The sequence below is a fragment of the Pipistrellus hanaki genome (assembly GCF_964339955.1).
Source record: "Pipistrellus hanaki genome assembly, chromosome: 3".
In the NCBI taxonomy this organism is placed as follows: Eukaryota; Metazoa; Chordata; class Mammalia; order Chiroptera; family Vespertilionidae; genus Pipistrellus; species Pipistrellus hanaki.
In genome coordinates this window covers 75,848,853-75,875,335 of record NC_140505.1, presented here as the reverse complement: position 1 = coordinate 75,875,335, position 26,483 = coordinate 75,848,853, and the positions used below count along the sequence as shown (strand labels likewise).

General features: G+C 38.2%; 1 protein-coding gene across 4 annotated transcripts; it reads left to right on the top strand.

Annotated features, from left to right (window-relative positions):
• The first annotated feature begins 180 nt into the window (after positions 1 to 180).
• Positions 181 to 26,483, top strand: CCDC122 (coiled-coil domain containing 122). 4 transcript variants are annotated; one of them, XM_084876574.1, is made up of 6 exons: positions 181 to 568; positions 15,741 to 15,830; positions 16,339 to 16,454; positions 21,759 to 22,157; positions 23,135 to 23,251; positions 25,474 to 26,483. In XM_084876574.1, exons 1-6 carry the CDS (start codon positions 550 to 552, stop codon positions 25,621 to 25,623), a joined length of 891 nt encoding a protein of 296 aa, XP_084732700.1. In that variant the 5' UTR covers positions 181 to 549; the 3' UTR covers positions 25,624 to 26,483. The 4 variants fall into 4 exon arrangements, with proteins under 4 accessions (XP_084732700.1, XP_084732701.1, XP_084732702.1 ...); XM_084876575.1 differs by having other exon boundaries at positions 183 to 542; XM_084876576.1 differs by having other exon boundaries at positions 400 to 476.

Genomic DNA, 26,483 nt, shown 5'->3' with positions numbered 1-26,483 from the left:
GAGGCGAGCGGCTGGGAGGCCGGGGCGAGTGGGGAGGCGGCGGGCGGCGGAGTCAGCAGTTCCGGTGAAGGCGGCCCGTGGAGTCCGCTCCCCGCGGCCCATGGAGGGAAGAACAGGAACCAGAATGCCCAAAGGGCCTTCGCGCCGGAGCCGGGCGGGCGGTGGGCGGGAGGGGAGGGCGGCGGGCGGGGAGCCGGGGCGAGAGGGACGCGGGCGGGAGTCCCGGGTCCCCTGGCGCGCACTCCGCGCGGCCCGGCCGCCTTCCTCGCAGCGCGGACGGCTGGCCGCCCCGCTGTGGGTTCGGGAAGACAGGGCCGTAGCACCTGGCAGTTTGTTTGGTCCAGGGTTTAAGTCATGGGCCTCCTAAGGGAGGTTTTTGTTTTCTGTTTTTAGTTTCAGAAACGACTTAGTGGATGGAACCGTGCATCGCCGTTCTTGCCGGGACCAGCACTGCCCGCTCCTCCCGGCACTGACAGGTGCTCCGCTCGCCCTTAAACCCGCCGCCGGCCGCCCGGGTGGGAGCATCAGCTCCGCGCCTGAAGGTCCCGGATGGGATTCCTGGTCAGGGGTGTGTGGGGGAGAGGGGGGGGATACAGACATTCTGTCTCCCATGGATGTCTCTGTCTCCCTCTCCCTTCCTCTCTCAAAATCAATGAAAACATATCCTCAGGTGAGGATTAAATAAATAAAAATATGTGCCACTAGTAGAAAATTAGAAGCTACTAACCATTAAAATTGTGGTAACAGTGCAAGTTAGCATACTCTATCAGCCCCCAAGGAGTATAGCATTCATTTATTTAAAGTTTTTTAAAAACATATTATGTGGAAGATGGATGCTATGGTAAAGAGTAGGAGAAAGATACCTAAACCGGTTTGGCTCAGTGGATAGCGTCGGCCTGCGGGCTGAAAGGTCCCAGGTTCGATTCCGGTCAAGGGCAAGTACCTTGGTTGTGTTAGAAACATAGATCAGCTGCCTGTGCAGGAGGCGGCTGATGTTTCTAACTATCTCTCTCCCTTCCTCTCTGTAAAAAATCAACAATATATATATATATATATATATATATATATATATATATATATATATATATATATACATATATATATATATATTAAAAAGAGTAGGAGAAAGGTTATTTTTAGTGGAACTGGACATGATGGAAGGAAGGGATCCCTTTAATTTTATAGTCGCTCAGATAATAAGGGCTAAAGAAGCTTTACCTGAAAGAGAAAGGATCTTGGATATCTGGGGCCAGTGCTTCTATGTGATTAGAGAATGGGATCACTAACCCAGAATAGGAGATCTTTTAGTTACAAAACCAGTTTAACACATTTATCCCTGTTTTTATAGAAAATGGTGGGAATTAATTTTCTTCCATGTAACAATAGTGACAGTAAAAAATTAAAAAAAAAATATTTCAATGTAGAGAAGCTGTCAGGGAAGAGAGATTTGTCATTCTGTTTTATTGGCATACTGTTTTCTTTCATCCGGTCCTACTGCTCATCTCCTAACAATCTCTTACCTCATCTCCAGTTACCAACTGCCATGATCTCAACCCTGGCTGCACATCAGGATGACAAGTAGAACTTTAAAAAAATAAACCCAGCCCTAGCTGGTTTGGCTCAGTGGTTGGATCATTGGCCCATGGACTGAAGGGCTTTGGGTTTGATTCCGGACTAGCTCGGTTGTCCGCCAGCCCAATCCCTGGCCCTGGTCAGGGCACAGGCAGGAGGCAACCAATATATGTTCCTCGCTCACATCAGTGTTTCTGTTTTTCCCCCTCCCTTCCACTCTAAAAATCAATGGAAAAAATATCCTCTAGTGAGGATTAATAATCAGTAAATAATTAATTAAATAAATAAATGAATAAATAAATACAGGGGCTCCATTCCAGATATACATTTGAAATATTCTCTGGTCGTCAAGTCTAGGCATGTTTTGCTTTCTTTTGTTTTGTTTTAATCTCTACATATGATTCAAATGCATAATTAGGTTTGAAAAAAACAACTTCCCCATTCCCAAGCCACTCAAACTCAAGACTGTTCCCTTGGGAGGGCCACATGATTTCATCCTTTGCATATACTATTTCTTCACTTAGAATACTCTTCTGTCTCTTTTGAAAAAAATCTATCTTTATTGTTGAAAGCATTACAGGTGCCCCCTCTTCCCCCCATTGGTTCCCTTCACTTATTTGTTACTTCTACCCTTCAAGTTCAGACATACCCTTCCTTGAATTCCCATTTCCTCACCAAGTGGAATTAATTGCTTTGTTAGCGTTTTGTTCACACGGAAGAAGCCCTCTCCTAGATGCAGCCTGGACCTATAGCCAAGCAATAAATTGAGGGGGAAAATTAACCACTGAATTGTACACTATATTTGTAAGGATAAACTTGCTGTTTATAAATTATATCTAAATAAATCTGTTTAAAAGGAAAGTCAGTCAAACCAGAGAGCCATGAAAAAGTATAACATAAATACCTTAAACATTTTGTTTTATCCTAAAACAACTGTTTCCTCATTTGTCACTCGTTTGAGAAAGACAGAATCTTTTCTTTATACATGGCCTGATGAATAAATAGAGTTTTGCATTGTATCTCTTGCATAAGCTATGCCTCTAAATCATCAGTTAAGCTATCCCAAGATTTTCTTCCTTTAGGAGGAAAATACCTTCATGATACTTGTGAAGCTGAGTAAGATCTCTTCTTTATAATCTTTCATTGTATCTAACATTCAAAAAACTCACCTTTATCGGGTGCTGCCAAAATATTAAACATAGATTTTAAACTAACAGCAAACTTTATTTCCACTCTATTTCATTGGTTTATATAACATTAAATTGTGAAAGCACAGCAACAAGTACAACTGGCATAAACAGATTTGGGAACAAACACAAGTAACCTCTCAGAGTACAAATCAATTGGTTAGGAGCAGAACTGGGCAGGCTCTCTACACAGGACCTTCTTAAACATGTAGCATTAAGCATAATATGGAAATTAGCAACTTATGATTTACAAAATAAATAGAATGAGTTAATTGGTTAGAGATTGTTATTAGACTTAGACAGTATCTCCCTTACTTCCTACATTTTAATTATTTGACTATGTGTCTCCTTCTACAGAGACTTAGAACATTTTGATGGCAGAGATAGTTCCTGGGTGTTAAGGGGAACTATTGGGGAAATCCCCAGACATTTTTATATTACCATGTAAATCTTCTCATGAGAACAAGTGGAATTTAAAAAAAATCTGAACAGTTGTTTTTAAGCCATTTACATTAAGGTCTATGGGTACTTCCAGAAAAAGACATATAACATGAAATTTTTTTTGTTACAAGCTCTGTTAGTTTCCTAAGATTGTCATAATAAATTACCACAGATTAGATGGCTTTAAATGACAAAAACGTATTCTCTCATAGTTATGGAAGCAGAAGTCTCAAATCAAGGTGTTGTGAGGACTGTGCTGCCTTCAAAAGTTTCCGTGCTTCTTCTAGTTTCTGGTGGCTCCATGACTTAGGGCTCTATGACTTCATCCTTACATGGTCTACTTTCCTGTGTGTCTGAGTATCAAATCCCCCTCTATTTTTCTTGAATAAGGAGATGAATGTGGAAATAAAAACCCACCATATAAGAACAAAGTTTATTAATTCACAGCTTGCTGGAGCAAAAGAGCCAGCCACCATCACTTACATTTTGGCAGAGACTCAGGCAGGCAGAGAACTGGGAAGGGAAAGCTTTACCAGTATAGTGGAAGAAGGAAAATCTTCAAGTATGCCCTGATTGGAGGTTGTTGGCATGGTTGGACTAACTAGAAGCAGGAGGCCCTATATCATTGGTTAAGGATGCATATTTGTTTTTGTCTGGTTGATCTCAAGGTGGAAAATGGGGACAAAAATTAGGGAAACTATCAGTTATTAATCAAGCACTGGCCATTTGGAGCCAACTGTTACAGGGGTTGTTTCGTTTTCTCAATTGTTATTATTAGAGATTATGGTCTTAATTTCCTGATTTGCAGATTTAAAAATGGCTTTTTGTGCTGGTTATTTTAGATAATAGATGGGTGGGTCGTGGTTTCCTGGGTTCATTGCTTCAGATTGTGAGTCGAAGTTCTATTTTTATACATAGCCTGGTCACTGCATATCCAGTCTCTCGTCAGCCATTTACTAGGTGTACTGGTTAATCATGGTGGATTTTGTAATCAAAGAAAACACAATAATTTCAAGAAAAACATCAAAAGTGCTTTATTCAAAGTAATGTCCATCGCTAGCTACACATTTCTCCCATTTTTCAGGTAATTTGTGGATACCGTCCCAATAAAACTTTTCTTGTTTTGAGGCAAACCATTTAGAGACCCAATTTTCCACTTCCTCATATGTTTGAAGTGATGCTCAGAAAGTTCATGTGCCATTGATCAGAACAAGTGGTAATCTGAAGGAGCAAGGCCTGGTGAATACAGTGGGTGGGTTAATACTTCCCAGGCAAGATCTTTTAACGTGTCTTTAATTGGTTTTGAAGTGTGTGATAGGGCATTATCCTGAAGCAAAATTACTTTACCAGAATGTCTTCTGCACATTCTTGTCATTTCATAATCAAAGTGTGGTTCAAATTGATTATCTGTTGTAGATAGCAATCAGTATTAACTGTTTTACCTGGTTTTAGAAGCTCATAATACACCACACCTTTCTGATCCCACCAAATGCAGAACATTGTCTTCTTTCCAAAGCCATTCAGTCTTGAAGTTGATGTTGATGGTTGACCTGGATCAACCCATGATTTTGTGCATTTGAGATTCTCAAAATCGACTTTTTATCACCAGTCAAAATTGTGTGTAAAAAAAGACTTTTTCGTGCCATTGAACCAACATTTAACTGAGGACTTTTCAGTTATCCATTTGTCTTTCATCAGTTGATAAGGCAGCCATTTCCCTTCCTTTAAAATCTTTCCCATTGCTTGTAAACAATCAGAAATTGTTTGCTGAGCAACGTTTAATCTTTCTGAAGGTTGTTTATGAGTTTGACACCTATCTTCATTCAACTATGCTTGTAATTGTTGGTCTTCAAACTTTTTCGGTTGACCTTGACGTTCTTTGTCTTTCACATAGAAATCATCACCTTTAAAGCATTTAAACTAGCATTCACAAGTATCTTGAGATGGAGCATGTTCACCATAAGCTTCCCAAAGTATTCAGCAGCACTTTTCTTTAAAATATTTAATTAAAACTTCCCACAATGCTTTTTTTTGCGGGGGGCATGAAATTTGACATTTTTAAGCATAAAAATATCTATGATGTTAACACCTTCAGCAAATTTGACATGAAGTTTTGAAACTTGCTGTCAATACAACAAAATAGCATACATATCAAATCATATATCAACACATGTGTAACTCATCTATTGAAAAAACTTTGCATTATTAACTGGTATACCTAGTACATTGTTCTCAAGTACACATGGGTCACTGGATCTTTCTCAAAGGTAGACCACATCTTAGGACACAAAACAAGTCTCTACGAATTCAGGAAGATTGAAATCTTATCAAGCACCTTCTCAGATCATAATAGAATGAAATCAGAAATCAACTACAGCTGAAACTGGTTTGGCTCGTGGTAGAGCGTGGTTTGGCTCGTGGTTTGCGGACTGAAAGGCCCCGGGTTCGATTCCGGTTGTGGGCACATCCCTGGTGGGGGGTGTGCAGGAGGCAGCTGGTCGATGTTTCTCTCTCATCAACGTTTCTGGCTCTTTATCTCTCTCCCTTCCTCTCTGTTAAAAAATCAATAAAATATATATTTTTAAAAATCAACTACAGTAAAACCATTCTAACACATGGAGCTAAATAATAGCATATCATTAAACAACGAATAGGTTACCAATGAGATCAAGAAAGAAAGAAAAAAATTCCTGGAAACAAATGAAAATGAATGCACAACAACCCAAAATCTCTGGGACACAGCAAAAGCAGTCCTGAGAAGGAAGTTCAGAGCACAACAGGTCTACTTCAAATAAGTATTAATAATAAAATATTTAACCTACAACTTAAAGGATTAAAAAGAGAACAACAAGAGAAGCCTAGAGTAAATAGAAGGAAGGAAATAATAAAGATTAGAGCAGACAAATATGACACAATAATAATAATACAAATGACCAAAAGCTGGTTCTTTGAAAAGATAAACAAGATTGATTAGCCTTTAGCCAGACTCATCAAAAAACAAAGTGAGAGGACCCAAATAATTAAAATCAGAAACAAAAGCTGTGAAGGAACAACTGACATAACAGAAATACAAAGGAGTGTGAGAAAATACTATGAGTAAATATATACCAACAAGCTGGACAATGGGGATGAAATGGACAAATTCCTAGAAAAACACAATCTTCCAAAACTGAATCAGGAAGAATCAGAAAAGCTAAATAGGCCAATAGCAACTGAGGAAATCGAGGCAGTAATAATAATAATAATAAAAAGAGTCCTAATAAACAAAAGCCCTGGTGTGAATAGCTTCACAGGGAAGTTTTACCAGACATTCAAAGAAATGCTTAACGCCTATCCTTATCAAACGCTTCCAAAAAATCCAAGAGAGAGGACTACCTTCAAGCTCTTTTTTATGAGGCCAATATCCTAATTCCAATATCAGATAAAGACACTACAAAGAAAGAATTAAATGCCAATATACCTGATGAACATAGATGCTAAAACCCTGAACAAAATATTAGCAAATCAGGTCAAGCAATATACTAAGCTCATACACATCAACTAATGGAATTTCTTTTAGAGGTACAAGGCTGATACAATATTCACAAATCAATAAATATGATACATAAACAAGTTGATAGACAAAAGTCACATGATCATATCAATAGATGCAGAAAAACATTCAACAAAATCTAACACCCATTTTTGATAAAAACTCTAAGCAAAATGGGAATAGAGGGATCATACCTCAATATAATAAAGACCATGTATGACAAACCTACAGCCTACGTCACACTCAATGGGCAAAAACAAAACCATTTCCTCTAAAAACAAGAATAAGATAGGAATGTCCCAATTTCACCACTCTTATTTAACATACTACTGGAAGTCCTAACTACAGTGATCAGACAACAAGAAGAAATAAAAGGCACCCAAATTAGAAAGGATAAGTAAAAATCTCATTATTTGCAGGTGACATGACATCATACAGAGAAATCCCTAAAGACTCCACCAAGAAACTATTAGATTTAATAAATGAATTTGGCAATGTAGCAGGATATAAAATTAACACACATAAACCAATGGCTTATTCATACACCAATAATGAATTCTCAAAAAGAAAAACAATCCTATTTATTATAGCAACAAAAAAAGTTCAGATATTTAGGAATAAACTTAACCAAGGAGATAATAGATTTATACTTGGAAAACTGCAGGATGTTGAAAAAAGAGATAGAGGAAGATATAAACATGTGGAAGAATGTACACTGTTCATGGATTGGTAGAATTAGCATCATTAAAATGTTCACACTACCCAAGGCAATCTATAGCTTCATGAAATGCCTATTAAAATACCAACAACATAGAACAAATTCTCCAGAAATTTATATAGAACCGAAAAAAGATCCCAAATAGCCACAGCAATCTTGATAAAGAAGACCAAAGTTAGAGAAATCACAATAACAGATATTAAGCTATACTGCAAAGCCACTGTAATCAAAACAACCTGGTACTGGCACAAGAACAGACATATAAATCAATGGAACAGAATAGATATCCCAGAACTTGACCCAAACCATTATTCTCAGTATTTGATAGTGGAGACAAGAACGTGCAATGGAGTTGAGACAGTCTCCTCAATAAATGATGCTGGGAAAATTGGACAGATACATGCAAAAAAAAAAAAAAAAAAAATGAAACTAGACCACCAATTTATTCCGCACATAAGAATAAACTTGGATAAAATACTTAAATGAGAGTTATGAAACCATAAAAATCCTAGAAGAAACCATAGGCAGCCAAATCTCAGACATCTCTCATAGCGATATGTTTGTGGATGTATCTCCAGGGCAAAGGAAACTAAGGAAAAAATAATCAAATGAACTACATCAAAATAAAATGCTTTTGTACAGCAAAATAAACCATCAATAAAATTAAAAGGGAGTCCACTGTATGGGAGAACATTTGGCAATGATACATCAGATAAAGGGTTAATATATAAAATATATAAGGAACTCATACAACTTTGCAAAAGGAAGACAATCCAATTTAAAAATTGGCAAAGGACCTAAATTGACATGTCTCCAAAGAGGACACATAGTTGGCCAACAGACATGAAAAAATGCTGAAAGTTACTGATTATCAGAGAGATGCAAATTAAAACTATGATGAGGTATCACCTCACACCTGTCAGACTGGCTATCTTCAACAAATCAACAAATGTCAAGTGTTGGCGAGGATGTGGGGAAAAGGGAATCGCTGCTGGTGGGAATGCAGACTGGTGTAGCTGTTATGGAAAACAGTATAGAGTTTCCTCAAAAAATTAAAAATGGAACTGCCATTTGACCCAGAGATCCCACTTCTAGGAATATATCCCAAGAAAATAGAAACACCAATCAGAAAGGATACATGCACCCCTCTGTTCATAGCAGCACGGTTGACAATAGCTAAGATTTAGAAATAGCCTAAGTGCCTATTAGTAGAAAAGTGGATTTAAAAGCTGTGGTACATTTATACCTTGGGATACTATGAAGCAGTGAAAAAGAAAGATATCTTACTCTTTGAGACAGCATGGAGGGACCTGGAGAGTATTATGCTAAGTGAAATAAGCCAGTCAGAGGAAGACAAATATCACATGATCTCACTCATATGATAGAAGACTGTGGAATCCCAGAGAGAAGGTAGAGGGGGTAGGGTTTGGGAAATGATCTACCAAATAACTTGTACGCTTATTTGTATAACCTATTTACACAGTCAATAGGGAAGCAGAGACCGAGATGGGAGCTGGGGTGCTCTAAAATGGGTCAATTAGCTGAAACCGGTTTGGCTCAGTGGTAGAGCATCGGTCTGCGGACTGAAGGGTCCTGGGTTCGATTCCGGTCAAGGGCATGTACCTTGGTTGCGGGCACATCCCCAGTGGGGGGTGTGCAAGAGGCAGCTGATCGATGATTCTCTCATCGATGTTTCTAACTCTATCTCTCTCTCTTCCTCTCTGTAAAAAATCAATAAAATATATATTTTTAAAAATGGGTCAATCAGAGAAAAAGGGGGACATATGTAATACTTTCAACATTAGATTTTTTTTTTAATCCCTAAAAAATAAAAAGGAGATGCAAAGATGGGCAGTTCACTTTTTGATGGACATTGAGTGAATTTTTATTGGATGTGGGAATGGGAAGCCAGCTTGTGAGTTTGGCTGACATAGATTACACAGTAACTTAATTTACTTATCAATTCAAATTTCTCATCACATCTATGTGACTTTAGACAATATCTCATGGATTAGTGAGAATAATAAAAAAAATCTATTTAAATTGGAACATAAAATTAAAAATGTAAAGAAACTACTTTCAGATGAGAGTGACATATATTCAGGGCTTTCTAAATTACCACACCTTCATGATTCCTTGAATATATTTGTCTACTTGGAATATTATGCAACATTATTCAGAGATGGGTTATAGACAGCAAGCCATACAGTAGCTGACCATCTAAAATAAAAGTGAGCTTAGATATTTTTTATTTTTCCCCATAAACTTTCATTTTATTGCTACTTGAGAGGTTTTTTTATATATATATATAATGTATTTTATTGATTGTTTTTACAAAGAGGAAGGGAGAGGGATAGAAAGTTAGAAATATCAATGAGAGAGAAACATCAATCAGCTGCCTTCTACACACCCTACTGGGGATGTGTCTACAGCCAAAGTACATACCCTTGTCCAGAATTGAACCTGGGACTCTTCAGTCTGCAGGCCGATGCTCTATTCACTGAACCAAACCAATTAGGACACTACTTGAGAGTTTATGGTACTACTAGAGGCCCAGTGCACAAATTCATGCAAAGACAGGTGGGAGAGGCCACAGAAGGCTGACTGGTAGGCCCCGACCTAGTTGTGTAGATGTGCTGAGGTAGTGGCAAGCAAAGACCACAGATAGAGCCCCCCAAAGTGGCCTGAACACTAGCTATGCTCTGAGGTGGAAATAGCTCTACATTGCTGCCCGAACTCAGGCTACCTCACCCTCCCTAGGGCAGAGTTGCTGACAGACAGGTCCTCTCTTCTATCTCAGCTGCACATTTTTCTCAAGATTCCACCCCAAGCATGATAGGTAGCTGACTTCAGCCAGTGATGGCACACCGCCATAGGAGCAAGAGCCATTCAGAGATTGGGAGCCTGGAAAGGTGCAGGGCTGAGCTAGAAATATTTGATGGGGGCAGAAGGGTGATTAGCATGGTGCAGTGGCAAAGGTAAGATGGTGCTTACCTTAAGTCTTTGCAGTTAAGCTGCTGCCTTGCTCCTTCTGCTCCCTCCGAGCTGCTACTCTGTCTCATCAACTTCAGGGTCTCCTCCTACAGGCTTCCTGGACCCAGAGTTTTAGCTGGGGGGAGGGACCACAGGAGGTTGGTTGTGGGAGCTCACTGACCAACAGGGGGCAACTTCTGCATTGAGTTTCTGCCCTCTGTTGGTCAGTGGATGTCATAGAAACCTGTTGTTCCAGTCGTTCTGTCCTAATGGTTGCTTACGCTTTTATATTTATATAGATGGTTAGGTTTTTTCAAGCAGGCCTTCAAATGATTCTCATTGAAAGAATAAAAGCTGTAAGTTTCACTTTTTGTGTATTAGTGGAGTTACTAATATACTGCTTAGAAGAATAAAAGAACCTATTTTTAATGGTCTAGCACACTGGTTAAAGGTATATATTTTGGGCATATTCATTTTTCCCCCCTGCCACCTATTAAGTAAGGTCCCTGCCCTTTTCAGAGTTATATGTACCAACAGGGGAAAGTCCAACACACTTTTCTTACATTTAACTGCTATTTTCTTGCAAATAAGGGTTGTTATTAGTCTGTTCAACTCCTGAAGAACCCAGGAGAGATATTGTGAAGGCCCTGTTGATAACAGGACACATAGGATAAGGAAGTTCTGTCTTAAATATATCTGCAATCTCTTCCAAGTGAACTTGTTTTGGCTGTCATGCCTCAAGTATGTGCATGCTAGCATCTTGAGTGTGGCTAGTAGAGATAGGCATATGGCTCTTCATAAAAATAAAAAAATAAAAAAGCAGAATCAGGGTTATCGTTATTAGGGCTGTGCATTGGCATTCTGATTCCATTCCTCGTTGGGTATATAGTGGAAATAATTTCCTTATAAACTTGGGTCTGACCACAAACTGGCTTTGGCCAATGGAATGTAAGTAGAGATTATGTGGGCCATTATTATAATAGAAGACTTTGAGAGCATGATTTACCATGTTTCCTTTCCTCTACCATGGTGTTTGTGGAAGCTCATGTCAAGATGGAGCCTCCATCAGCCTGAGTTTCCTTAGATGGGAAGAACCTCCCTGCCAACCTAGTATTGACATATAGCATCATAAGAAATAAACCATTATTTTAAGCCAGTGAAATTTCTAGGTTGCTATTGCAGCATAACTTTGCCTATCCTTTTTACATTTATTTTTAATTATAGTTGACATACAATATTATATTAATTTCAGGTGTACAACATAGAACTTTTAAGGTAAAGTTGGCAAATGATTAATTATAGTGGGTTCAAGAAGAATGATAGGAAAGAAGTGGGCAGCAAGCATCTTAGCTATAAAGAACAAAGAAATAACTGAAGGGGGTTGCAGGGTAAAGCAAAGGTGCTATTGTTTTTTTTTGTTTTTTTTTTAAATAAATTTTTATTGTTCATATTATTACAAGTGTTCCTTTCCCCCCCCTTCCCACCCCACCCTCTGCCCTTTCCCCACTCCCCATTGTCCTCATCCATAGGTGCACAGTTTATGTTCAGTCTCTTCCCACATTCCCCTCTCCCCTTTTCCCCAAGAATCATTAGTTCACTCCCCTTCCATACCTTTGATTCTATTATATTCAACAGTTAATATTGTTCATCAGATTTTTTTTTTTAATTTCCTTGGTTTTTAGATTCACTTGTTGATAGTTACGTATTTGTTGTTCATAATTTTTATCTTTATTTACTTTCTCTTCTGAAAGAACCCCCTTCAGCAATTCATATAATTCTGGTTTGGTGGTGATGAACTCCTTTAGCTTTTTTTTATTAGTGAAGCTCTTTATCTGACCTTCGATTCTGAGTGATAGCTTTGCTGGGTAGAGTATTTTTGGCTGTAGGTTCTTGCTATTCATCACCTTGAATATTTCTTGCCATTCCCGTCTGGCCTGCATGGTTTCTGTTGAGAAATCAGCTGACAATCGTATAGGTGCTCCTTTATAGGTAACCTCCTGCTTAGCTCTTGCTGCTTTTAATATTCTCTCTTTGTCCTTTGCTCTTGGAATCTTAATTATGATTTGTCTTGGTGTGGTCCTCTTTGGATTCCTCTTATTTGGAGTTCTGTGTGCTTCCTGGACTTGTAAGTCCAATTCTTTCACCAGGTGGGGGAAGTTTTCTGTCACTATTTCTTTCAGTATGTTTTCGATATCTTGCTCTCTCTCATCTTCTGGGACCCCCATGATTCTGATGTTGGATCGTTTGAAGTTGTCCCAGAGGTTTCTTACATTATCTTCAATTTTCTGGATTCTCTTGCCTTCTAGCTTCTGCAGAGGAGTGTCTTCTGTCTCTTTATGTTTTAAATCTTTGACTTGATTCTTGTGATCTTCTATTCTGTTTTTAGGACTCTGTATAATATTTTTTATTTCAGACAATGTATTCTTTATTTCTTGTTGATCCCTTTTCATATCCTCATAGGTCTCAATTATTTTATCGGCCTTTTCTAGGAAACTCTTGAAAAACCTTATAAGTGTGGTTTTGAACTCTATATCCAGTCGCTTTTTGTCCTCCATTTCTTTTGTTTGTGATCTATTTGGTTTAGGCATTTTCGCAGACAGCTTTTCTGATGGGGCGGAGTTTCAGGGTGGAGCCTACAGCTTTGGCTTCCGTCAGCCCCGCCCTATGCGACTCCTGAGACTCAGGGTCCTTCAGTACTTGTTGCAAGCGCCTCTGAGAGAAAGGTGCCTTCGATTTTCGCCTGCTACCAAACAGTGTAGGCTCTCCCGCAATGGGCCCGAAACTGGGGTTCAGTTCAGTTGGAAGTGGAGTTGGAGGTGGCGTTCAGAGCAGTCTGGAGCCCCTGTCTCCTTCCCGCCAGGGCAGTCCTAGGGCACAGCCGGCCGGCCCTTCTCTGCGCACAGTGTGCACGCCTCTGGGACCTCCTTTCGCCACTTCCCCAGGTTCCGCCTTACAGCCCAGCTCCCTATGGATGAGCCTGGGTCCCCGGGGTCTGGCCTAGAATGGAGGTTCAGAGCAGTTGGGGGCCCAGCACAATCGGAGCTTTTCTCTGCTTCCTGCTAGGGAACGCCAGCCAGGCACTCGGCCTCCCTCCTCTCTGGCTCCGTCCTCTCCGCGCCGCGTGTCTCCGTACCTTAGGCTTTTACAGCTCCTCCGCGCTTCCTTCTGGTTTTCTCCTTGCTTCTCGTTGTAGAATTTCCAGTCAGTCGACTTTCCTGTAGTTCTGGGTGATGTCCATTTTATATTTTAGTTGTATTTTATTGAAATTGTTGCGTGCGGCTGCGGCTAGGTGCCTATCCGAGCAGCCATCTTGGATTCTCCGCAAAGGTGCTATTGTTGTTGATTTTATGATGGGCATTTAGGAATAATATCTTTGAATAAGTTAAGAAAATTCTGTTGATAGAATAATTGAAGTAGTAATGTCCTTGAGTAGAAGAGAAAGGAGTACAAAAGTGGAGGATTGGCCTAAGATAGGAGCAAGGACCCTTTATTCATTGCAATAAAAAAATAGACTAGATATAGGCATAGAGGCAGGAAGACTAGTAAATGAGGTATTACCATGCTCTCTGATTATTCTACTTTCTCAATTAACTAAGTAGCTAGATCACCAACTAAAAGAAGAAGGGAAAAGATTGGAGGTTTGAAGACAGAGAAGTGAAATAAATATTCATGAAACTTGGTGAATCCTAATGGCCTAATATCAATGGCCCACTTGGCACAAATAGTTTTGAATTTAAAATGGGACCACAAAATAGATATTTTTATAAAGGCATATCAGCTAAATAGAGCATAAGCAAAGCAACTGGTTGATATTTTCCAGGGAAATAGCTGTAAGAGAATGTTAAGGAATCTATGCCTGGTAAGGGTGAACTGAATAGATGATGGGCTGAGGGAGTGTGAAAATATGGAAGAGTCACTATAGTTGAATAGCTCTTATAGTCAAAATGCTAGAAGGAATGAGCTGAAAATGAAAAATAAGAATTTAAATCTGATATTATGAATGAGGTGCACTTATAATCTGTGGATGATTGGGAAGGATGGAGGAGAGTATATATCAAAGAACTAAGATGTCAAATTATTAGAAGTACCATTGTTTGGATGTTGAAATCCCAAAGAAATATAAGAGGCGTGGTAATAGAGACATAGTAAATTGGATGCTATAATCTAGGAATGAGGAGTAGAGATCTGGAAGTCAACTGATAACAGCAAGGAAGGGTGTAGCTTATATAGTAGCCTGATGGCATGAACTTCAAAGAAACTAGGTAGTCTTTGGGAGAGTCAAGGATAATAGTTTGGCAGTAGTAATGGCGAACAGGAAAAGGTGCCTCACCTCCAGACTTAGTGGCTTCAGGATGAGAAAGCAGTACCTTTGAGGATTTCAGTTCTAACTGAAAAAAAGATGAAGGAAAAGTTCACTGAAGAGGTTGAATATGGAGCCAATTTTGCTGAAGATGGACTGGAAGTCCAGGAATCACAATGAATTTACGTAAACAAATTGGGGATTGGTAACATATCAAATTAGGGGACTTTATAAGACTAATAAGGACAAGTCTTCATAAGAAGGAATGATCTGGGGGCCTTAGGCTTCTATGGAGTGGGGTTAATGGGAATAATGCTGCCAGTGAGATGACACAATGATTTGGAGGAGAAATGGGATTCACCTAATTGCCAACTCAGCTTTCATTTGCTGTGTTGGTAGAAGTAGGAACTCTTTCCAAGGAGTAAAATATCTACCCCTTCATCTTATTAGTTAATCCTAGATATAGAAGAAATTAAAATATGATTTTGAAGTTTCATAGGGCTTACTCTGGCCAGAATAGCACTGGACAGGATTGCAAAATTTCCACATCCTATACCTATGGCAGATATTGCTAATCCAACTTGGCACTGTTTCTTCCTGACTCTGGCTATAGTTTTAGAATCCATTTCATCACAGTACTGGAAATACCAGCTACTAATCCATATTAATTAATTATTCAGCACAGTTACTGTGTTGAGCATGTTTTATAGATATTACTTTAATTATTACAGCAGCCCTGTGAGGTTTTACAGATGAAGACCCCAATGACCAAAAATGTTAAGAAACTTGCTCAAGATCATAACAGCTGAAAATCAGGAAAACCAAGATTCAAATACTGTTGTACTTTCTTCCAAAAATCTCTAACTTAACCATTGTAATTAAATTATTGGAACTAATGTTGAAATGTTATTGCCATTCCTATGAGGTATTTGCAATTAATTTATTTTCAGGATTACCAGGATATACAGGAAAAAAAAAAAAAAAAAAGAAAGATTATCAATGTTGATTATTTTGTAGGAATAAAGAAAGTGATCCCAAAAGGGGGAAAAAGTCACAGAAGAATGTCAGTCAACCAAGAAAGGAAGAGTCAAGGAGTTCCTGAAGACGGTAATGAAGCAATCATAAATAAATAATTAAAAGATAACCAGCAACAAGAAAGCACATGATAGGATAATTGTGTTAAATTTTATAGAAAATTAGGATACTGGGAAGCTGTTAAATTTCTCCAGGAAGAAACCTATTTAGTGTTTAGAAAAGGTATAATAACCTGAAAATGCAGGCTTATAATGAAAATTCATCAACTATAATTGCTATATTGTTGCTATTGTGGCAGTGCAATTATAGTATGTATGCCGATGGTCTGAATAAAAAATGTTGGGACAATCAAAATATTTATACTGTTCTATAAAGAAACAGGTACAACATTGCAGTAGGCTATTTTAAATTGTCTCTTATTATGGCCTTTGATTTTGGTTTTGTTTATAGTCAGAAAGGGAAAATTGTAAACCCTAAATTTTCTTATGAAAAAAAAAATCACATTCGTAATGACTTCGAGTAAGGAAACATGACTTGTTTGCATTTAAATTTTTATGATATACATTATTCCTTTGTCTAGCTCTGGCTAACCAAGACACAACTTCATTAACCGATGCTGTAGAGCAAGTTGCAAAGCAACAGCAATCACAAACATCAGAAATAGAAAAAAACAAAAAAGTTCTGTTTCATTTACAGGTAACTGTTTCATACTGTCTTCTAATGAGTCTTTATTTTCTTCAAAACTATATTAAATTAGTAACAGGTAAGTTATTGAGGATACTTAATTTTGGTAGTCAATTTTAAACACATACTTTTTATATTTACCTCTTTCTTAATTATTCTGTTATCCCTAAGTGAAATCTATTTGAGTATTCCAGTTTTGTGGGACATTTTATACACCCAATATACAAATATACAAATATGTTCATACTACAGTGTGATTGCAACTGTAGTATGAACATATTAAACCCAATGTCTCAAATAGAATTATTTAAAATTCACTTCTATTATATATTTATTCCTAAAATCCTTAATTTAAAGAAGTTTAAGTTTTAAGCTAGTGTTTTGAAAGTTATGACTTGTGAGTTTCTAGTTGTGAGTGAACATTTTAAGTAGATAAGGAACATTTCTGTGTTTCTTATATTTTATATTATATTTATAATTCTAGTACAGGGAATCCCAAAGGTATGTTTGGATTTTGCACATAGCATAATTAGATGGCTATATTCAATTAATATAACTAAAAGAGCAAAGTGGAAACAGTACCTTTACCATGTGCTCTGTAAAGTTTTAAGAGATGAACTGCCTAGTTTGAAAGATAAGATTTGCTACTTCCAGCTCTGTGATTTAATTTATCTGTGCTTCTGTTTTCTCCTTTTAAAAATGGATATAATAATAGGAACTGCCTATAAGGTATTCATGATGATTTAATTAGTTCTTATAAATATTATGTAAGATAACCTTGCTGGGGCCCCAGTGGACAGTATAGTTTTAATTTTTATGTTGGCTTTAGATATTAATGCATCAACAGAGATATGATGATAATTATACTATCACTAGAGGCCCGGTGCATGAAATTCATGCATGCATAGGGTGGGGGGGGGGGGTGGTTTCCCTCAGCCCAGCCTGCACCCTCTCCAGTCTGGGACCCCTTAAGGGATATCCAACTGCCAGCATCATGGGCCTGGGAGGCATCCACGCATGACCGGTGCGATCTGATGCCCGCGCCAGAGAACTGCTGCCCACGCAGCTGCCTGGGCCAAGGGCATTCTAGGCACCCGAGCATAGCCAGCGTGATCCGCTGTCTGCCCCAGCCCGGGCCGTGGGCCTGAAAGGCGCCTGAGCATGACCGGTGCCATCTGCTGCCTGTCCCTGCCTGGGCTGTGGGCCTGGGAGACACCTGGACTGCCTATATACCCGCCTCTCCCCCCCACCCCCCCAGCGATCAGCTCCCATATGCAGCTGAGGGGTGTAGGCCTGGGAGGCAGGCGCTCCCCCCAAAGCTATTCCCTCCCAGAGGCAGCCTGGGGTGTCAGGCTGCACCCCCATGGGATGATCCCCCCCACATACTATAGTCTTGGAACTTCCCTTGATGCCAGTGATTGGAGATGGGCGGTGATATCTGGGTGATGCTGCCCAGCAAACCTCTCCCATTGGGTAGAAACTGCTGACCAGGTTAGGGAGGTAAATGGGTTTTATTTAAAATCTCTAGAAACCGCAAAGGAAATGTCTGAGGTAGGGTCTTACATCAAAAGTAACTTACAACTAATTTCTGAAGGCAAATGGGGACATTGCAGTTACATTACTGGAGAGTACTCCAGGGTCCAGAAGTTGGCTCTGCAAGGACGTTGGTGGGTGCTCCCCACCCTGGTTCATAAGCACCTCGGGCAGGGCTTGAGCCCACCCAGCAAGGCCTTTTCCCCTACAGTTTTCACCAAGGCAGGGAGGTTTTGTAGACATGAATAAGAAGTGCCCACACACAAGTCCTGAAGATGCTGGGGCAGGAAGAAATGACAATCAAACCGGGAAAAGAACAAAACCAGAAATACCATTGATCTCTGGAATCAAAAGATAGATAATCTTTTTCTTCAGATGACCGTGTTTCCCTCTTCTTTGTCTTCTGGAATCAAGACAGATTCAAGTACTGATGATTCTACCAACGGAAAAGTTAAGAGAGAGGACAGAAGAGGAATAAAAGGAAAAAGGAAAGGGACAAAAGATGAAACATCAAGAAAAAGAAAGAGAAGGAAAAAAGGAAGAAACAACCACATGATATCACCTTTTTAAGGTCTCATGAAATTCCTGTTTAAGTTTATTTTATGACACTTTTAGTTTGGGTTTACATTTTTACTTGTTTGTCAAGACCATGGCATGTACACTGTCCAATATGTTAAAGAAAAAAACCCCTATCTAATAAAGAGGGAATATGGAGGGGAGAGCATTTGGGAGTGACTGGGCTGTCAGAGGAAGGCAATTGGGGACTATTGGGCCAGCAGGGGAACAGTTAGGCATTGTTCTCATGCTGGCAGGAGAGTGGTTAGGGATTGATCAGGCTGGCAGGCAGAAGCAGTTAGGGGCAATCAAGAAGGCAGGCAGGCGAGCAATTGGGAGCCAGCAGTCCTGGATTGTGAGAGGGATGTCCTACTGCCCGTTTAGGCCCGATCCTACGGACATCCCTTGAGGGTGCAGATTGGAGAGGGTGCAGGCTGGGCTGAGGGACACCCTCCCTCTGCCCATGCACGAATTTCATGCACCGGGCCTCTAGTATTTAATAAACAGAAAGAGGGATGAGAGAAAATACGAGAAAAATGGAACTATTATATATGTAGATAGAGACTAGAGCATACATGACTTTGTAAGGCACATTGGCAATTTGATTTTTATTATTAACTAGAGGCCCAGCACATGATTAAATCATGCACATGTAGGGTCCCCTAAACCTACCCTGCTATCAGGGCCATGTCCGCCACCCTGTGATGCCTCGCATGCTCTGAGGATGCTGACGTTGCTTCACGACATTCCACTGACACTGCTGGAACCTCGGGGTGTGTGTGTGGGGGGGAAGGGGGTGAGACCCCAGACTCTGCTGTTGCTGCTGTGGGCCTCACAAGATCATTTGTGCCTGGCTGGTCCCCATGCCTCTCTCCCCAGTGTTGAGTATCTGAACTTTTTGGTTGTTTCAAATCATTTGGCTCTTTCCCTTATAACAGCTTGTGTGGCGCTCCCTGCCCCCGCCCGCCTGGCACCCATTCCCCATGCCCTCTTTGCTGCATGGCCCACTCACCTGCTGCCCGCCATGCTGAGATCAGAGCCTGTGGGCCATGGGACCAAGAGGTGCTCCATGCACCTCCTGGTGACCGGTCTTTGGTTGTCACAGTGTTACGACCACTGGGTTTTTATTATATAGATGCAGTGGCAAACCATTAGAGGATCTTGAGCAGATAAGTAACATGATATGATATATGTTTTTTAAAAGATTCTTCTGCCTAATATATGGAGCCTGGTTGAGGTACAGGGGGAATAATGGAAACAGGAAGACCAGTAGAAGCTAGGCTGTGCTAAAAAAAAAAAAAAAAAATTGATCAGAAGTTAATCTGGGATTTTATTTTGGAGACCAAACCAGCAAGATTTGCTGGAAAATAGGTGTTGGGGAAAGGGAAAAGGGATTTTGAGTATTCAGGTGGAAAGTGGTGCAGCTTATTGCAACCAAGAAGATTAAGGGGAACATGTTGAGTGTATAAATGGAATTCTTTTCTGAACATGTATAGTTGATATGTCTATTAGATATAGGAACTGAAATGTCAACTGGAAATAAAGATAGAGATTCATCAGCATGTTGCATTTTTCACTGTACTTCCCTCTCTGTCTCTGACAGGAAAAGGATAGATTGAGTCTGCCGTTTTTGTATAGTGACTCCCTCTCAAAATTAAGTGTTCAAAGAATATAATCATGAAAAGGAGGATGGCTTGCAGAGTTGTTTTGGTTGCAGTTAGATAATAAAGAGAAGGAAAGACATAAGGTGGCTCCCAAAGTAGTGCCATTAGTTAATTTGTGAAAATAAGGGTGTGGTAATTTTCATTTTGGTACCAATTCTTCATCGTCGTGTATATAAGACCCTTTGCCACGTGTCATTATAATGGTCTGCCACAGTGGTGCACATACATCTGCTCCTTGATGATGAGTTTCATCATGTGACCAGCTGGGGTGTGACCTGATGTTATTTGAAGAGAAGCTTGAAAAAACTCTTCCATAATTGGGCTTCTATTCTTCTGCATCTACTATCATCATGAGAAGGACATGATTGGCATGGCCGAATGAAAGATAATATATATGTTATGCAAAGGTAGGACACCCCAGCTAGCCAAACTAAGTCATGTAACAGCCAGCCAACCCTCAGACATTTGAGCAAATCCAACCAAGGTCCACATCTAGCCAACTTCAACTGCTCACAGTCATGTGAGCAATAAATACTTGTTTTACAAGTCACTGAGGTTTTACCATTCTGACACTACATAATTGATATAAGGAATGACAGGATGGGATAGAGGGGAAGATTAGTTTGATTTTTGACATGTTGCATTTGAGATGGCAAGTGGCCACTGGATGTAGGTCTTAACAGCCACTTAAGTTCTGTGAATTATCAGCGTAGACACAGCTCAACATATAAGTATGGATAAGATTACCCAAGGAATTATATATAGAACGAAAGAAGAAAATTCTGATGACGGCACCCTAAGGAAGACCCGCTTTAGAAGGAACCTTTGTGACTGAGAAGGAAAGCTCAGCAGTATCTGGGAGAACCAGGGAAGAGTGGTGATGTGAAAACAGGAAACACCCACAGATGCAGAGAACCAACTGATGGTTGCCAAAGGGGACCTGCAGTAGGGGACTGGGGGAAAATGTGAAGGGAATGAGAAGTACATGATTGGTAGTCACATATAGTCATGGGATATAAAGTACAGCATAGGGACCATAGCCAATAATGTTAAAATTGCCAAATGCTGAGAGAGGTAAGGTAGACATCTTTATACACATTTGACAAATGATGAGTTTTGTATAGGTTAATTAAGTTTTCCATGTATGATCATACCAATTATTAAATAACAGTAAGGGAACTAGAACCTAGGTATTTTGATTTTTTTAACCCTACGTGTTGCCATTTTTATCATGTTGTCTTTCTTTAGTGTGTACTTCTGATGTAATATATTATTAAAATGATTGTAAAATATCATTTACATATAAAATGTTAAGATAAATGAAATTTTAATATTTAGAATTATATGAACATTAAAATAAGAAATATATACAGTAATTGGGCTTCCACTGAGATGATAATTTTTTTATGTTATTGAATGTTTCCTTCCATTATACATCAATTTTTCTATATCTGATAAATGTTTTTATGTTGTGATTTCCTACATGCATTATGGATAGAAAAATGACTTTTCTCTCATGTTGAGTATCATGAATTAATAATAATAATGTTGAAATATTTTACAGAATGAACTTCATGAGTTAGAAAAACAAATAGCAACTGTTTCTGCAGAAACTAAAGAAACAGAAAGGCTAATTTATCAGCAAGATGTTGCCATAGAAAATAGCAAACTTCAGTGTGAAAACCTAGAAACACAAATCAAATCCTTACATACAGAAAATGTAAAGCTTAAATTTGATATAGAAGCAGCCCAAGAAGATTTTGAGGAACACATGATAAAATATAATGAATACTACGCAAAAATTAAAGTGCATAAAGATACCTTGGAGGAGGAAGAAAGCAAATGGTCATTTATGATTGAACTACATGAAAAACAAGATCTTGTTAAAAAACTGAAGATAATGAAAGAGGAACTTAGGCAAGATCTCCAGAATCCAGAAGGAAACCGGATGAAACAAATACAGGTTTGAAATATCACTTATTAAAACTTTTTCTATTCTTTTTTTTTCCTTCTTTTTAAATCCTCACCTGAGGACATACTTAGAGAGTGGAGAGAGAGAGAGAGAGAGAAAAAGAGAGAGAGAGAGAGAGAGGAATTGAACTTGCAATTGAGGTATGTGGCCTGAGTGGGAATTGAACCAGCAACTTTTCTGTGCACAGGATGATGTTCAACCAACTGAACCACCCAGGCTGAGCTATTCTCTTTTTTCATGTGCACTTATTAAGTGATAAATTTATCATTAACTTAATCAAGTACTCATGGCTGCTCTAAAGAAATTCAAAAACTATTTTCACAACTTTAAAAAATTTGGATAAGCACATGAGTTATGTAACAATTATGCCACGTGTGCAAATGCATAAAGATAACATCCCCAAACTCCATGTGGATTAATACAAATGCACAGTCAAACAAAATCACAGTGAACAATTAGTACATTTGTTGCAGAAAGTGTTACTAACAAAAATGTTGAAGCCCTAGCTTCTAAGCTAATGGATCCAGACCAATCCAAGGCAATTTAGTATGCTTAATGCTGTTTTGCAAATAATATGAATTAATAATTGCAGCTTATACATTTTTCTATTTCTTTTACTATTCTTTGAAGACAGTGGGAGAGACAAACTTAAAATATCTATTATGTCTTGCTAGAGACTTACAAGTATCCTTTACATTGTTACTGGACAATTTTCACTATAATTACCACTATCCTTTACATATTACTTCATTTGGATTTTAGTTGTAAATGCTTAAATATAAGTTTTGTTTATTTGTTTGTATTGTAGTGTTTTATTACTTGTACCTTTAGAAGTAATATTCTAATTCTATTTCTCAAAAAGAAATATTACAGCTAGTTTTATTAAATTATAGAAACACTGAAAATCTTGGCTTTATATTGATCATTCACTGTTTAACCTGTATATATTAAATTTTATAAACATATAGGAAGACATTACAAAGCTAAAGGATAAAATCACAACTACAAAAGAATCTATCATTGAAAAAACTTGTTTTCTTGAGGAAGAAAATAAGACACATGAAAAATTAAGAAAAGAAATAGAGGTAAGTCTTAATCACCTGGATTTTAAAGTTTTATGGAATCCTTTCTTAAACATACATTATTTTCATACTTTCCATAGTTTATTCTCAATCCTCAAATAGCTCAAGAACAATAAAGAACTCTACATAAAGCATTAGAAAAGTCCAACACATCCTATATAATAAGTGTCTGGTGGTCCATTCAACTAATCAAATCATAATATGCTAATGATATGCTAAGGCTACTCAACCACTCACTATGACATGCACTGACCACAGGGGGCAGATGCTCAACACAGAAGCTGCCCTCAACCCACAGGCCCTAATCTCTGCTAGCCAAACTCCTAATCCCTCCCCCAAGCCAGCAGGCTCTGCCCAGTGGAGAATGGGGATCTGGGGTGGGTGGTGGCAGACATGTGCAACACCAGGCCAAGGCAGGTGGGAGCTAGTAGAGTTTGATCGCGCCACTAGTCACCCCATACACAGAAGGCAACTGGCAGCAGGGGGCAGGGCCGGCTGCCAGCAGCTGGGGAAGATTGGATCTCATCACAGGCCAGGCCTAAGGACTCTACACATGCATGAATTTCATGAGCCAGTACTCTAGTTAATAGATAATTAGAGATAACTCCCTCATTCAAAGGTATTCAAATATGAATCTATTTAGGCATTTACTCCTATTTCAATCTGTCCTAAAATTATTACAAATCTAATTCCACTAACAACCTGCACCCAATTAAAGGCTAGAAAACAGGCTAATGAGTCAGAAAAGATGACCTTTCCTAGAGACTTCATAAAGCAGAGTAAAAAAAACACATTGAAAGTCAGTACTATAAACCCCTTGACTTCATATTTGCTATTAAGTCTAATTTAAAAAAACTGATATAAAAAATTAAAAGTGAGACCAAGTTTGGAATACTACTGGTAGACTACTGTAGTCATAATTGTTTAGATGAATGGAAATGAAAATGAAGAATATGTTGTTAAGATCAAGTAAATAATTTTCACTGTAAAGGTATTATAGATACATGTCTTTAACTTGTTTGTGACTAATTTGATACAATTAATAAGCATCTGAGTTGCCATGGCCTGGTGGTTCAGTTGATTAGAGCAACATCCCATAAACCAAGAAGTTAAGAGTTTGATTCCTGGTAAGGCACATACCTCAGTTGTGAATTCAATCCCCAGGTTGGGCGCCTACAGAGGAATCGGATCAATGTTTCTCTCTCACATCATTGTTTCTCTCTCCCCTTCCCTCTTACTAAAATCAATAATAATAATAATAATAATAATAATAATATCCTTGGGTGAAGATAAAAAGTCTGTATATTTATACTATAATAAAAATATTTAACTGATAAAATAGATAATTAAGATGTAGTATATTGTACAATATTATTTGGCAATAAAAGGGAATGGAGTACTGATACATGCTAAAAACATTATGCTAAGTGAAAAAAGCCTGTCACAAAAGACCACAGAGTGTATGATTCCACTTTATAAAATGTCCAGAATAGACAAATCTATATAAAGAGAAAGTAGATTAGTAGTTGCCTAATGCTAAAGGTAGGATGAAGAAATGGGGAGTCACTATTAATGGGTACCAGGTTTCATTTTGGGCTAATGGAAATGTTCTAAAATTGATTTTAGTGATAGCTGCACAACCCTATAAATATACTAAAATCCATTAAATGGTACAGTTTAAAGGGTGGATTATATAGTATGTCAATAAAACTGTTTTAAAAATGTTATTTGTAGAGCGAACACTAATCTCAGGAATTATGACATTTTTGCATTCTTGTGCCAGGACACCAAAACTCTTATACTTTTCACTGTGCTTCATTGCCTTCCAGTGTCGCATTGTCTGGCTCAGCATACACAATAATCTACTTACTGGCAAGGAATTGGACATTATATAAAACTTTTAGGTCAATTAATCTGTTTCAGTGAAGAAGTAGATACAGAAAAAAAATTACTCTTAACTGGTAACTGCTTAACAAGTAGAAAACACTTCATCCCAGATGTTTTACTTGGATTCAAATTTCATACATTATCACTTGCTTATCTGAAACCTTGGTCAAATTACTTAATCTCTTTATCTTTTGCTTCCTTATACAAACATGGGTATCATAATATGCACATCATAAGGTGTAATGAGAATTTAATTATATGTAAAAGGCTCTCAGCAGACTAATATATATTATACTAAGTGTCAAGTAAAGCCCTGTTGTGTTTTCTTTTTTTCATAGGTACAAAATAAGAGATATGGTGCAATTCTTAAGCGTTTGCATTGTCAGCTGAACAAGCTTCAGTCAAATAGAAACCAATGGCAGTGGAACATTCAACAACTAGAAAAAACTGCAGCTGAACTAAGAAAATGCATTGCAATGAAAGATTAACATGGCCATAGGACAATGTAGAACACAGAGTATTGCCACAAAAATTATAGGCAAGAATGTTGAGAAATCATTCAAGTTCTTGTTTCCAACTAATTATTTTTTACTGAAGTATAGTTGACATACAATATTATATTTGTTTCAGGTGTGCAACACAGTGATTCTACATTTATATATCTTACCAATGAGCTTCCACTGTCAGAGGTCTGTCTTAATGGCAGATATATTAATCTTTATTTAATTAGTCCTTCCATCCCTACAATTGATAGCAGTAGAAAGACAATAGGAAGGCTTACAGAAGAATAGTAGATGACTCCATGAACATTTTTCATGTATAAGATGTATTGTACTCATGAATGCCTGTTTATAAACTGTTGTCTTCACTATTATTTGAAGTAAATATTTAGAAGAAAAGAAACTCTTGAATTTACAATGATTTAAATTGTTAAGATATTTAAATGGTCTGTTTTACAAACTTTATTAAAACTCATGTGTTTTTTTTTTTTTACTACTGCCTTCACAGCAGTCCATAAATATTAACATTTACAATAATATTATACGTTCAGTGCCTCAGGTATGTTTCTTAGTTTTCTGTTTCATTCAGAAGCTGGCAATCATTTTTCTTTGTTATTAGGTAACATATTTTTAGAGTGCTGCTAAGCATAAATATTTTGTTCATGCTTCTGTCTATAAATTTTTTATTACTAGTCTATGACTAAAATAACATTGTGTAAGATAAAATTATAAGCTCTTTAAAACTGTTAATCATTATAGATAAATGTTTCATTTTTAGTTTTATTGAAAGGCAAATATGTTCATGGCCAAATAAAAATTTAATTTGTTCCTTGTAAGATGAAAGTGCT

Coding starts and splice junctions, on each gene's coding strand:
- CCDC122 (XM_084876574.1), top strand. Junction 15,831..16,338: donor TCAAGGAGTTCCTGAAGACG/GTAATGAAGCAA, acceptor TCCTTTGTCTAG/CTCTGGCTAACCAAGACACA. Junction 23,252..25,473: donor AATTAAGAAAAGAAATAGAG/GTAAGTCTTAAT, acceptor TTTTTTTCATAG/GTACAAAATAAGAGATATGG.